The following is a 15,242-nucleotide window of genomic DNA, read 5'->3' on the forward strand; positions in this document are numbered from 1 at the left end:
TTAAGAATTCAGAGAGACTGATTTTGGGAGACTCAGGACTGGAAGGGATTGTTGGAGTTTGGTGCATGGCAGAGTTGGAGACCTCATGATGGCAGAGAGGGGCAAAACAGTCAAAGATGGAGAAGAGTGAGAAGGAGAGTGAGGAATGGTGAGAAACAGCAACAATACTGATGGAATATAGGTCTGAAAGCCAATAAGAAATCATCAGTACTGGCGGTCTGGAAGTCACAGAAAGAACGAGGGACAGGGTATGTGGGGTGGGGGATGACAGGTGATTCTGAAAGAGATCAGGTGATGGTTAGAAAGGTGGAAATTAGCAAAGGAGAGGGCAGTGCTTGCTGATGGAGTGATAAGACATTAGGTGTCAGGAACTTCTGAAACTGAATGTCCTCAAGCTTCAGATCAACGAAATTGGGACAGAGAACCCTTGATTAAGGAAGAGACATCCTTTCCCCCTCCTGTCATGCAGGTTTAAAGTGAGTGGCCCCAGGCAATCACATTCTGCAGGTGTATTTTCCCACTTTTTCATGAAGCTCTTTGGTTTTGACACCATAAATAATAGGGTTGAGCATGGGAGGCACAAGGAGATAGAGGTTGGCCAAGAGGATGTGAACATGGGCAGCGATGCCCTGACCGAACCCATTTGTCAGGGCAGTGAAGAGGTAGGGAGTGTAAGTCATCAGCATCACACAGATGTGGGCTGTGCAGGTGTTGAGGGCATTCTGGTGGACTTTCTTGGAGGAGTTCCTGAGGACGGCCCTGATGTTCAGCCTGTAGGACAGGCCAATGAGTGTCAGGTTTAACCCGATGATGACTAATGCTGACACCAGGCCGTACATCTGGTTGATTCTGGTGTCACCACAAGACATCTTCACCACAGCGAGGTGCTCACAGTATGTGTGGAGGATAACACGGTTGGCGCAAAATGGCAGCCTCCGCAGTAGCAGGGACATTGGCAGAATCAAGAAAGCAGCTCGTATCAAAGCCACAAACCCTAGTTTAGCAATTCGTACAATGGTGAGAATGGTGGCGTATCTCAGAGGGTCACATATGGCGATGTAGTGATCGAAGGCCATTATCATGAGGACAGCTGAGTGCGTAGTAGCAAACAGATAAAGGAAGAACAGCTGGGTGAGGCAGCCATCCACAGTGATGCCTTTGAAACCGAACCAAAATATGCACAGTGCCTTCGGGACACAATGTCTGTGATTGCCAACATGCAGAGCAGCAGATACATGGGCTTGTGCAGGGTATGCTCTTTGCTGTCAACAAACAGAACTGTGAAATATCCCAAAAGGGTGATGAGGTAGAACATAGAGAAAGGGATGGAAATCCAGATGTGGGCAGCTTCCAGCCCCGGGATGCCATTGAGGATGAATGTTGAAGGATTTGAGGAGGTGACGTTGAGAGGGTCGAAGCACTGATCTGTTTCCTTAATCTAGAAAGGGTGGAGAGCAGTGAGGTGGCAACATTTTCAGATGGAACTAAAGAATTTAGGCCCAGTGTGACCTGTCCCTGCCTAGGATTCCCACCTGAAAATTCCAGGGCACGCTGGTCAGGGAAGGCTGCAGAAGGAGAGCAGATTCTTCCAGCTCTGGTGAGTGACACTGAACCAACTTCCCAACCAGCCACAAACTGCTTCTGAATCCCCACACTGGTTACCAAGAAGTTAAAACAAAATATACACAGTCTCTTTTCCTGCATTTCAGTCTCTGCCTCCCAATCAATCACTAGGTCCAATAAAGAGATAAGTTCTTTAATACTGTATGCTCTTTACCAGAAAGGTCAGCCACATCACCAGATCAATGTAAATTGGGATCTTATCCAATATGCAACGCTGCCAGCCAATCCTTTAGTAGCTAAATCTATAGATTTATTATGAAAGGAAAGAAAGAAACTATAAGAGAAATGTTAAAGGATTAAAGCAATCAGATACATACAAGCGATTGGAAAGTCTATATATATATATCTAGTTTCCAGTAGAATTGTGGAGTTTGCAGGCTTCTATAGTCCCTCTAGTGTGCATCCAGTACCTGGAGGGTTTCAATCCTTTGATTCACAGCATCAGTTGTAGATTAATTGATTCAGAGGAATGAAGACTAAATAGTCCGTGTGCGGGGTTTGTTTAAATTCTCCCATGAGAGTTATCCCGGTGATTCAAGGCCGGTGCTGGGATCTCAGTCTTGTGATCCAAACTTTCCCTGACAAGCTTGGACTGATTTGAGATATAAAGGATCAGTCCACTAGAGTCTTTTGTAGATCCATGCAGGCTGATCAATATTTTCTTGGAAGCAGGTATCTCCTTGAACCATTAATAGATGATTACTTGAGATTCTGAAGTACCATCTCCTGTGTTCTGAGCACACCAATAGCTAGGTACTTTAGCATAAGATGACTGGCCATTTACAAACATTCACAGGCATTAACTACTTAAACTTCAAATAGAAATACCAAGAATAGTATTGTTAAATTCAAAGCTCCATCTAAATGCTCAGATGTTCTTTTTCAACTTTTAATCAATAGAACAGTGACAGACAGGAAAGCAGTTTATCTACATTGCTAACCTCTAACAGAGATACGTAAATAACATCAAATACCTACCAACAATACACTTCATATCAAAGCTCTCGTCTACTTACAAGGAATGACCTCACTACCAGTGTATTTTCCTGTAACATATCTTGAAAGGTCAGAGATGGTCCGTGCAACTTGCAAAGTTACTTGGGTTTTTTCGACCTAGCATCACACCGAGCTGCATGGTGGAAGATGACGTTTAATGTCAATCAGGGCAACGTATATGCCAGTTGAAGGGAAAAACTTGAACTCCTCCAACACCTTACAAGGTTCTAATTTAACTGTATGAATTAATGACAGGGACCTGGTGTCGTGGTACACAGCTCTGTGAAATCCTGCTCGAAGTGCTAGAATGACCAAAAACTAAGGAAAACCCTGAGACACAGGAGGAGTGGGATTGGGAATAATACTGAAATACAATGCCATGAGATCAATCACTCAGTGCTTCACCCTCCTCTGGGCTCCTCTGTGCAGTACTGAGCACCGTTCTGAAACAGGATATTGCAGAACTAGAGGGGTTCAGGGAAGGGCAATGAGAAAGATCAAGGGCCTGGGGAAATTCTCTTAGGGAGAGAGGTTGAAAAGACAGGGATTGTTACCTTAGAAAGGTTGAGATTTATGAGGGGATTGGAGAAGAGTCCATAAAATACTGACTGGTTCTCCCTGTCTCAAAACTCAAGAACAAGAGGACATGCAATTAAACTGAAACAAGTCAAATTCAAAACTGATTTAAAAAAGAATGCATTCTTCACTCAGTGCATAATTACACAGAGGAACTCATTGCCACAAGATGAAATTGAGGCCAGGAACTAAGCAAGAATCAGACAAGTTTAGGATATTTACATGAATATTAAGAATGTTCCGTTACAATAGCTACAGCTAAATAAATATCTTGGAAAGCCTATACACCCACATGTTTCAGAAAAAAGCCAATCTCTGGCTGTTAGGTGTTAAGATGACAGCCTTATGATGGTCAGGTTATCCCCCCAACACCTTCTTCAGCAGCCCCTGGGTTTGTTTTGGTCAGAGAGAGGACACTGGATGTGCTGGACCATAGGTCTGATCCACAATGCAATTCCTCTTTTGGAAAGTAGCTAAATTTTCCCCATGGAAACAGACACTATCATGCCAGGCTGGGACTCTGTGCTCTGTTACTTCCCTTGTTTCTTTTGGTGAGAAACCCTTTTATTTTATGTACTCTGTGGCAAGGTGCTCCAGTGCTAAGATAGGGATATGCGTGTCATCTATCGCCGCACCACAGTTTGGTTGCAAACCCATCCTTTATGTTCTGCACGTTTCCAAAGACACTACCCTTCTTAGCAGAAGTCTGTTAATGGCTGTGCACATTTGCATCTCTTGCATCACAGCAGCTCCTACGATGGATTGATCGATTCATTATTGATTTCTGTCTGGTGTTGCCAGCTTCCACAGAGCAACGGCCACTCACTTCTTCACTGTCAGAGCAGGTCTCAAGTGAGTATTCATGCGCTTCAGGGCTGGGGACAGCTCTGCGCAGAGTTCAAGAAGAGTGGCTTTATGCAGCCAAAAGCTCTGCAGCCGCTGCTCATCTTCCTGGACCTTCATAACGATGTAATTCCACCAGTCAGTGCTTGTATCCCAGCACCGGAATAGGCAGTATACCAACTGCATCTGCTCCGTGACAACCAGTAGCAACCAGGAATTCTTTCGTTCTATGGCTTGTGGCAGGGTGGCTTGAGTAACATCCCAATTTTCCGTGCTGCAGCTCCTGTCTCAGCCTTGCAAGTACTGAAAGATCAGTCACGAGGTGTTTGTGATGCTCACAATGATAGTGCAGAGTTGAGGGGGCTCAATACCTCTCCGGCAATAGCAAACAAATGGCACAGACAGGGTTCTGGAAAATGGCGCAAAAACTGTTTGTGTGTTTGTTTAGGAAAAAAAGGGGGGGCAGGAGGAAGGACGTTGCATCATAGGAGGATGAAGACCTTCCTAAAAGCCCCTGTGACTAGTTGCACTGAGGGATAGCTACCCACAGTGCACGGCTTTGCTAATCAATGCAAGCACAGCTCTAGGGGATGCAATCCCCTGATGCAATAAACGTGGTGTGATCAACGCTCCTCCGACTTCGTGAATTTGGCGGGTAAACATCGACTAAAATAAAATTGACTTCACTTCATAGTGTAGAGATACCCTCCTTCTCCTCCATCTTTCACTCTTTTGCCCCTCTCTGCCCTCACAAGGTTCACAACTCTGTCTTCCACCAGGTTCCAACAATTCCTTCCGTCCCGAGTGTCCCTAAATCAGACTCTCAAATTCTTAAGTAGTAGACACTTGGAGTTTTCCCATCTGATTCGTCCCCCCCAAAGGCATGAAATCTGCCCTCAATAACCAATTCATTTTTGGACATGCAAAAGATGAATGCAATAATCCCATGCACTGTTACAGACTGGGGACCGACTGGCAAGTCAGTAGTTCTGCAGAAAAACACCTGGGGGTTACAATGGACAAGAAGCTGGATATGAGTCAGCAGTGTGCCCTTATTGCCAAGAAGGCTAACACTATATTGGGCTGCATTAGTAGGAACATTGCCAGCAGATGGAGGGAAGTGATTATTCCCCTCTATTCGGCACCGGTGAGGCCACATTTGGAGTATTGTGTCCAGTTTTGGGCCACTCAGTTCAGAAAAGATGTGCACAAATTGAAAAGAGTCCTGCGGCTGGTAGGGCAGAGAAGCCAGGCCAGGGATCTGAGCAGAGCTGAACCAAGCCACTCTGAAGCAGAGCTGCAGCTGGAGTTGAGGCTGGAGCCGTCCGGAGCTGGCTGCGGTTAGCAGCTGGGGAGGTCCCAGTGCGGGGTGATGTCCCCAGCCCAGAGGCCGCGCAGGCTGGACTGGGAGGTGGTCATGAACCCGTTGTGGGGTGACACTGGGAGAAGGGCCCTGCCCCCTAGAGCCTGGGGGTGTGGCCACCACCAGAGAACATGTTCCACCCGCAGCTTCCTTGCCACACAGCCAGGCCTGGGCAGGGGACCTACAATGTGTGAGAGCCAGACTGTGAGCATCCCTCACACCCCAGAGACACGTTGGTGTTTTCCTTTAACCTTTCTCAAATTTCTTTCTTTTTAATTGCTGGCTGTTTAATAAACTATGTTTGCTTTGAACAATACGCAGCAATCAGTGGGTCAGGGAAATGCCCAGTCCAGCGAGCCCCCGGGATGGGGACATCCAAGCCCCTATCCTAAGTGACCATGACAAGGTTGTGGGTCGAGCCCCTCAGAGATCATGGGCCCAGCCTTGTAGAGGTTACAGGGACCTTGGCACACAGGACTGTGGGAGGGGAGCCCTCGAGGTCAGGCTGGTCTCTGGGTAAAGGGCGTGGGAGTGAGGACTCAGATCCTGTCGCTAGCCAGCTTCCCCCAGGACCGTGTGTGAGCCAGTAACGTTCCCCACAGTAGCGGGACCATCCTCCCACTTACATCAGCTTCTTACTCCTGTAAGAGTGATATTTTTGTTAGTTTCATCTAATTTAATGTTATTTGTCATGCGGGCTGGCTTGAGGGGGGGGGCAGTTAGTATATTGGGTAACATCAGCATGGCAGAATCATAATAATCCAGGTGGGATATGCCATGTCAGGTGTGGTTAGGAAGGTTATGATATGCTAAGTAAGAGAATATTACTTATTTCCATGTGTAATATGTGAAAGGGAAGTTATAGATGTATTTGAGATATCTGTGTTTCAATTGTGCTGCCAGGGCAACACCCCAGATAGGAAGGCTGCCGAACAATGGCCAGCGTAATGGCCCATTAAGGCCTTCCCAGGTGCGAGGGGCCCAGAGAAAGAAGCTAGCATCACCAATGAGTCACCAGAACCTGCTTACGTGACTGGACCCCAGGCACACCTGAAGAGTCACCAGGATTGGCCCATATGACTCTGGACTCCATTTTAGCTCCAGCAAAGTTCACAGGCCACATGACGAAAAGACAGAGGATATATAAGATCAAGCGAGAGAAACCATTTTGTCTTTGTTCCTGTCCAGTCTGCAGACATACACCTATCTCTGGACCAATTCATCTTGCAACTGAACCGAAGGACTCAGACCCATCCAGGTACTGGATGTGAACCAGAGGAAACTATACAAGCCTGCAAATCCACATTTCTTCCAGAAACCTGAAGTATATGGACTTTTAATCATTTGTATATCTGTGATTTACTTTAACCCTTTAACATTTCTCTCATGGTTTATTTCTTCCTTTTTACAATAAACCTTTAGTTTAGATACTAAAGGATTGGCTGACAGCGTGGTATTTTAGGTAAGATCCAAACTCATATTGAACTGGTGCTGTGGCTGACCCTTTGGGGTCAGAGGGAACCTTTTTAGCAAAGAGCAGAGAGTTTGAGTAACTGGTCTCTTTGCTGGACCTGGTGCTGATTTGGGAGCCTGGAGCTGAAATGCAGTGAAGGGGGCTGTGGGCATTTGTGGACTGGCTTCGTGATATCCAGCGTGGGGTAATCAGAAGCAGTTCGTGGCTGGTTGGGGAAGCCAGGCTTTAGTGTCACCCATCAGCGTGAGGAGAATCTGCTCTCCTTTTGCAGCCTGCCCTGACCTTGGCATTATCAGGTGGCTACCCTGGGCACGGGTCGTATCACATTATTATGTTTATGTGTTTATTGCCGGTGAGGGGCTGGGAGAGCAGGGGGGGACGCTCTTTTACCTAGTGTTAACTAGTGGGGCTTTCACTCAGAAAGGTTGGACAGGGACTTCTGGCTCTCTCAGAGCAGGTGTGGGAAGGGAATGGGTTAATCCCTCCTTGTTAGAACAACCCTCACAGCTGCTGATTTTCTACCTGACCCGAAAGCTGGTCTCTGGAACCAGGTCCATGGTGGCTGCCAATAGTGCAAACCTCCTCCCGGCCCTTCTGCCCAGCCCCGCTCTCCCTGCACTGGTGGCAGAGTCCCCCTGACCTCACCTTCAGGACTGTGGGTACCAGGACTGGGGAGCCCAACAAGGCTTGTACGTCTCCCGCATCCGTGGCCTCACTGCAGAGTAAGTTAACTGTGCCCTTGGACCATGCGCCAAGACCAAAGCTACGCAGACAGCGCGGCTCTGCCACGTCCAGAGTTCATAGACAATGGTTTGATAGTAGGCGGTTACCATTGTTTATTGTGGGACAATGACAAACGTTTGTCCCCAGACAGGTTGATTTGTAAGTTTGTACGTGTGCAGGGCATTCGTTTGCTTGGAGTGTAGCAGGCAGGGCACAGAGGGGAGTTGTTTTGTTGCAGACACTGAATGACAAGCAGGGAACACCAGGCCTTGTGATCCGGAGGGCCTCTGGCAGCAAGAACAGAGCTAGGTAAGGTAAACTACACCCAGGGCATTTTTACTGTTGTGTATGTGTGCTGTGTATTACTCCATAAACGCTGCGTGTTTTATGGAACAGGACGGCTCTTAGCTGATGCCTCTCGCTGCAGAACCAGACCCTTAGCAGCAGAGTTACACCATCAAGTCATCAAACTCCTCCTGGCACTGGCCATAATGGCCGTCTGCTTGGGGCCTTTCATCCACCTACCCCATTGCTGTCTATGCCCTTGGAAATGTATATGTTGCCTCCTATATATGTTGCCAATATTTTCTGTATTATTTCTACCAACTGCATCGGAGGAAGTGGGCTGAAGCCCATGAAAGCTTATGCCTGTTGAAATTAAATTTGTTAGTCTTTGAAGTGATACAGCACCCTCCTTGTTTTTGCTGTACACAGACTAACACGGCTACCCCTCTGGAACTCTTTGTTATCAGTGAATTATTTCTTCACTCTCGGGGGAGGCTCTTTGGCTGAAATTCTCCAGGGTCTCTTTTCTGCTGTTGCCACTGCTCACAAAGTACAGGGAATTGTCCCGGAGTCCTGGCCAGCCTGAGAGTCCACAGGGACTGTACAGGGAAATCATAAAGGTCCCTGTCCAGCACTGCGAGTGTCAGATGTGAGATTCGTACACTCATTCTCGGGTCGCAGTAACAAGATTTCCTCTCTCTGCTGCGTGGGATTCTGGTGAGTTCCCTGTTTCTGCAATAATGTTAGTGCTAAGAGCTCGGGAAGGTTCCAGTCAAGAATAATCCGGGCAGGAATTCTCCAGCGCAGAGACTTGAACTGTTTAATATTGTCAGAAACATGAAGGGATTTAAAAGTGGAACTAAAGATTTGTTGTAAATAGTTTAGACAAATATTTTCTTTAAGATAATTTCCTTGTCTCTTACTGTAACCTTCCCTCTGTCTCAGTATCTCCCTTTTTCTGGTCTGTGGAGTTTTTTCTCTGTTTCACTCAAGTTCTACAACTCAGCAACTTTACTGGCAGTTTATGAAGTGTAGCCAGAGTCTTTGCAGTGGGTATTTGTGATACCCAAATTTTAGAACATGAATGGGTCACACAGGGTTTTACAGACTGGCCAGATTCTGCTCTCCCATTCTGCCTTCAGTGGCTCACTCCAGATTGACACTGGCATCACTGAGAGGAAAATCAGGACCCCTGTGTTTTGAAATCCCCATCTTTCATGCTTGGTCTCAGGATGCCACATAAACTGGGGGTCTTTCTTCAGCATCCTAACAGAATAGCTCTCGCTGCTGCAGGGCCTGAAACAATCATTTTCACAGCAGGGAAACTGGAGCTCAACACTAAAAGTGACATCTTGATCCCAATGAGATCAATGGCAAAACTCCCATCAGGGCCAGGTTGTCACCTGAAATCTACATTCAGGCCAGAGAAGAGCTGACAGGAGAGGTTCAAAACAATTACGGTGACAATTTTTTGGGGGTGGTCTGATTTTTCCCTTCCCCTGCCTCTCTGATTCTGTAGAAGACGAGATGCACCAAAGTGCAGTAAAAATAAAATCATGCCTCTGACTTAGAGGAAAGCAGGCAGTTTCGGAAATCTCACTGGGGGAGATCCAGGCACACACAGTGCGTGTGTATGAGGTGGGACATACCATATCCAGATTGCAGTGGCGCAGAGTCCTGAAAGAGGACAAAACAGGGAATGGACATTCTGCCTAATTCACACACCAAAGAGCTGTAACTAGCCCTCCTGCAATCTCCGGGACCACATTCTGGTAGGTTATGTCTGACACATTCCTCGCTCTAGCCCATCCCTCCTCCTGTGACCAATCCCACAACATTTTCCTGACAAATTCAGCAATTGCCAGCATGTAAAGGCAGCATCAGGAAGTTGGATCTGGGTTTCTAACTGTTGGTAACATGCCAAATCTTTGCGTCATGGCATCTTCAGCAATTGCCAACATAGAAACCCAGACACAACTTCCTGATGTTGCTTTTCTACCTGGCGGGAATACGCTAAAGCTTTGTGTCATTTTGAGGAAGAGTTACTCGCGCTGGCTCCTTTTAGTCTCCACGTCCTCTCTCCCCTCCCCTCAGGTCTGTCCCTCTCCTCTTCCCTGCACACACTGAGCTGTTGCTGGGGTTCCCTTCACCCCCGGACAGTCTGTGCAGGCTGCCCCTCCTCCATCCCCCTTTTCCTCGGTGCAAGAAGACACAGAGTTTAACCCAGGCTGTGTAGATATTTGTATGGTCTGTCACTGTGTGGTGTGTCCAGCACCTGGTGCTGGTCCTGGGTGAGTGAGATCACTGTGTGGCAGTGCTGGTGGTTTTGGGGGCAGGGAGTGGAGGCCACAGAGAGGCGGGCAGCACTGCTGAAATTCAATTTTTCTTCTGATTGTTGGTCCCAGACGAGTGCTGGGAGCTTTCCTGTCCCTGAGTGTGTCTGAGCAGGTCTCAGGGACTCTTTCCCCAGGTGAGCCAGAGAATTGCAGCCTGGGTGTCACAACCTTTACTCATTTTTTTTCCGATTTTTTTTTAATGGTTGTTGAATGTTAATTACGCAACTTCTGGCATTTCCCCAGTGGAAAGAACCATTGATCTTTGCTCCACAGCTGGTTCTGTCTCCCATCCGATCTGACCCCATCTATAATCTCCTTCCCCATCCCAGGCTGCTCTGACTCCAACACTACGCTGAGTGCCAGCTTCTTCTTCAGGCTTCCCAGTCACCCGTGGTTCCCACAGTCTCAGAGCTGCCCCAAGCTCCCCTCAACTCTTCCTCTGCAGGGGTGAGGTGCCCCCTTCCCACCTGCTCCCTTTCCTAGGGGGACAAGAGTGATAGTTTCTCTAAGGTGAAGAATGTCACACCCCGAGTAGCAGATGCCAAGGCACCTGTGCTGCTGCTCTTGTTGCTCCCACACACACACACTGGGAGGAACTTCGGTGTCCGCTACACAGCAACAACGAGCAAGCTGAGAAGTGTGCACAGTATATAACGAGAGCTGGCAGTTCTGGGACATGTCAGTACCTAGGTAAATACAACTGCCAGGTGCAGAGCCCTTGACCACTGGTTGATACAGTGAGCCACTGGGACACAGACGGTGCACCCGGCACTCTTTGGGAGCATTTGTTAGCCAGCTCTCTTAGCCATTAATGGGACAATTGTACATGCATTCCTCAAGGTGCAGATTTTCTGGGTAACGTCAATATTTTTCTTATCTGAAATGTTCTTCCATGAAGTGGCTCACGGGAAGCCTCACACCTGTGAAGAACACACCTAGAGTGTCATTTTCAAAGCTTCAAAGTCACATGAGACTTTTTCCCTGTGGGAATAAATTCAGCACTGACATGAGTAAAAATAACAAAGACTTCAGTTAGGCTCAGGCACCAGCTTCCAGATAAAATGCCTCCAGCTGACTCCTGTGTGTGCTGCCAGGGATGTGTTCACAGAGCCCCAGGCCAGAAGGCACCACTATGATCATCCAGTCTGACCTCCTGTATAGCACAGGCCAGAGACCTGATCCAAGCAATTCCTAGAGCAGAGCTTATAAAGAAACATCCAACCTTAGTTTAGAAATTCTCAGTGATGGAGAATCTGCCATGACCCTTGGTAAATTGCTGCAATGGTTAATTTTTCTCTCTGTTTATGAAGTGTATAGCTTATTTACAGTCAGAATTCATCTAGCTTCAACTTCCAGGCATTGGATGGTGTTAGACCTTTCTAGACTAGCCTGAAAAGCCCATTATTCAATATTTGTACACTAAATAGATTGAGCACTTTGAATCTATCAGTGTAAGGCAGGATTTCTAGTCTTTAAACATTCTTCTGAATCTTCTCTGAATCCTCCTCAGTGGATGAACCTCCAGCTTTAATTGTGGACACAAGAACCGGACACATTATTCCAGCAGCAGTTGCACCAGTGCCAAAGCAAGAGGTAAAATAACTTCTCTCCCTCCACTTGAGATTCCCCTGTTTATCATGCTAAGATCACGTTAACTTTTTTGGCCATAGGATCACGCAGGGAGCTCATGTTTAGCAAATTACCCCTTCACACCTTCCAAATCTTGTTCTGAGTCACGGCTTCCCACAATAGAGTTCCACAACGTTTAAGTGTTGCCTTCCTTCTTTCTTCTTAGAACATATATCAGTTGCTTCAACACAGTTTACACACAAGTCCTCATTGCTGTTATTCAGTGACCCGCCCTATTCATTATTTATGATTCCCCAATGTTTTTTGACATTTGAAAACATTATCAGTATTCAACCCTGAGAAGGGTAAGCAGCTGGGTTGCTGACGGGTGTCTCTGCTTACCCTTGTCAGTTAACAAGGCAGAATAACGAAACCATTGTACTTCTTTTGTCTCAGAGAAAGCTAGATATCTTTAAGAACATGTCTCACGAAAAGAAACAAGGGAAGTAACAGAACACAAAGTCCCAGCCTGGCATGATAATGTGTATTTCTACGGGGAGAACGTGGCTCATTTCCAAAAGAGGAATTGCATTGTAGATCAAATCTATAGTTTGTCTAATCAAATGTCCTCTCTCTGAAAGCCACTGCCCGGGAAGTGCCAAAGAAGGCGTTGGGCAGATAACCTGACCGAACTGAGGGGGTCAACTTACCGCCTAATAGCTAGTGACTCACTTCTGCCGTGAAACATGAAGGCAAACAGGCTTTCCAAGATATTTATTTAGCTGTATCTATTATAAAGGAAGATTCTTACTATCCATGTAAAAGTCCAAAAACCTTCCTGATTCTTCCTTAGCTCCTGGCCTCAACTTCATCTTGTGGCAATGAGTTTCTCTGTCTAATAATGCACTGAGTGAAGAAAGCATTCATTTTGTAATCAGTTTTGGCTTTGCCATGTTTCAATTTAATTGAATATCCTCTTGACCTTGTGTTACGAGACATGGAGAACACATTCTTTATATGCCGTCTAGCAGTCAATATTTAATAGGCTCTTCTCAAATCCCTTCTTATTACTCTCCTTTCTAAGGTAAAAATCCCAGTTTTTTCATGCTTTTTCCCTAGGAGCGTTTCCCCAGGTCCTTGATCTTTCTCGTTGCCCATCCTTGAACCCCTCTAGGTCTCCAACATCCTGTTTGAGAAGGGTGCTCAGTACTGCACAGAGAAGTCCAGAGGAGGGTGAAGCATTGACTGATTGATCTCATGGCATTGTATTTTTGGTATTACTCCCCATCCCATCCCTACTATGTCCCAAGGTTATTTTCTGTGCCAAGGTTATTTTCTGTGCCTACACTTTCAGCAGGGTTTCACAGAGCTGTAAACCATTACACCAGGTCCCTACCCTGAGTTCATACAGTTAATTTGAAACCTTGTAAAGTGTTGAAGGAGTTCAAGTATTTCCCTCTAGTAGGGATCTACGTTGCACTTATTGACATTGAACTTCATCTCCCATCATGCTTCTCATTCACCGGGCTTGGTTAACTCCCTCTCAGAACATCCCTGGGCTGGACTATGGCTGAAATAATTTGGTGCCATATGGAAATCATAGAATCTTAGAATATTAGGTTTGGAAGGGACCACAGGAGGTCATCTTATCCAAGCCCCTGCTCAAAGCAGGACCAACGCTAACTAAATCATCCCAGTCAGGGCTTTTTAAAATTGCATGTTAAAAATTGCAAGGGATGGAAATTACAGCACCTACCTAGGTAACACATTCCAAAGTTTCACCAACCTCCTAGTGAAAAATCTTTTCCTCATACCCAACCTAGACCTCCCCCACTGCAACTTGATACCACTCCTCTTACTTCTTTTATCTGCTGCCACTGAAAACAGCCTAGCTCCATCCTCCCTGGAACGTCCTTTCAGGTAGTTGAAGGCTGCTATCAAATCCCCTCTCATTCTTTTTTTCACAGACAAAACAAGCCTAGTTCCCTCAGCCTCTCCTCATAAGTCATGTGCTCCAGCCACCTAATGATTTTGTTGCTCTCCTCTGGACTTTCTTCAATTTCTCCTCATCCTTCCTTTAGTGGAGGGCTGAAAACTGGACAGAAAACTCTAAATGTAACCTCTGCAGTGCTGATTAGAGGGGAATAATGTTGCCACCTCACTCCTCACTCCCCTTTCTAGATTGTATCTAATATTTACCATGTTATTTGAAATCACGTGTGTAACCTCCTCGCTGGGCATCTCTCCCTTCACAGGAGTCAGAGCATTTCAAATCGTCATTGGTGACTCGACCATCTCATGGAGACTTTCAACCTTACCTCCTCTGGCCCACCAATGTTCATCCTAAATGGCATCCCTGGGCTGGAAGCTGTCCACAACTGGATTTCCATCCCTTTCTCTACGTTCTACATCATCAGCCTGTTGGGAAATTTCATGGTTCTGTTTGTTGTTGCCAAAGAGCAGACCCTGCACAAGCCCATGTACCTGCTGCTCTGCATGCTGGCGCTCACAGATATCGGTACGTCTACCTGCATCATGCCGAAGGCACTGTGCATATTTTGGTTCGGTTTCAAAGGCATCACTGTGGATGGCTGCCTCACCCAGATGTTCTTCATTTACATGCTTGCTCTTATGCACTCAGCTGTCCTTGTGACAATGGGCTTCGATCGCTACGTTGCCATATGTGACCCTCTGAGATATGCCACCATCCTCACCAATGCACGAATCGCTAAGCTAGGGCTAGTAGGTTTGATACGAGCTGTTCTCTTGGTTCTGCCAATGCCCCTGCTACTGCGGAGGCTGCCATTCTGCGCCAGCCGCGTTATCCCCCAAACATACTGTGGGTACCTGGCTGTGGTGAAGATGTCATGTGGGGACACCATAATTAACCGGATGTATGGCCTGGTGATAACATTTGTGATCCTGGGGTCAGACCTGACACTCATTGGCCTGTTTTACGGGCTGATCATCAGGGCTGTGCTCAGAATCTCCTCTAAGAAAGCCCACCAGAAGGCCCTCAACACCTGCACAGCCCACATCTGTGTGATGGTGATAACTTCTGTTACCAGCCTCTTCCCTGCCCTGACAAATGGGTTCGGTCAGGGCATCGCTGCCCACATTCATGTCCTCTTGGCCAACCTCTATCTCCTTGTGCCCCCCATGCTCAACCCTATCATTTATGGGGTCAAAACTAAAGAGCTTCGTGACAAAGTGGGAAAATACACCTGCAAAATGTGATCCCCTGGGGCCACTGACTTTAAACCTGCATGACAGGAGGGGGAAAGGATGTGTCCTCGTTAATCGAGGGTTCTTTAGTTTAGCTCAGCCTTGAGGAATTTACCAGTTTCAAATGTTCCTCACATCTAATGTCTTATCACTGCATCACCAAGCACTGCTCTCTCCATTGCTAATTTCCATCTATCTAACCATCACCTGATCTCTCTCAGAATGACCT

General features: G+C 46.7%; 2 protein-coding genes across 2 annotated transcripts; one reads left to right on the forward strand and one right to left on the reverse strand.

The window, feature by feature from the left end:
• Nucleotides 1-494: 494 nt before the first annotated feature.
• LOC137165104 (olfactory receptor 52P1-like) lies at nt 495-4,158 on the reverse strand. The gene is made up of 3 exons (XM_067566197.1): nt 4,030-4,158; nt 1,280-1,438; nt 495-1,187 (listed from the first exon to the last, which is right to left on the reverse strand). Exons 1-3 carry the CDS (start codon nt 4,156-4,158, stop codon nt 495-497), a joined length of 981 nt encoding a protein of 326 aa, XP_067422298.1.
• A 9,928-nt stretch (nt 4,159-14,086) lies between these two features.
• Nucleotides 14,087-15,025, forward strand: LOC137165105 (olfactory receptor 52P1-like). Its single transcript, XM_067566198.1, has one exon. The coding sequence runs from the start codon at nt 14,087-14,089 to the stop codon at nt 15,023-15,025; it is 939 nt and encodes a 312-aa protein (XP_067422299.1).
• The last annotated feature ends 217 nt before the right edge of the window (nt 15,026-15,242 follow it).

Source organism: Emydura macquarii, unplaced genomic scaffold, assembly GCF_026122565.2.
Source record: "Emydura macquarii macquarii isolate MOO-44397 ecotype Brisbane River unplaced genomic scaffold, CSIRO-AGI_Emac_v2 contig_2745, whole genome shotgun sequence".
NCBI lineage: Eukaryota > Metazoa > Chordata > Testudines > Chelidae > Emydura > Emydura macquarii.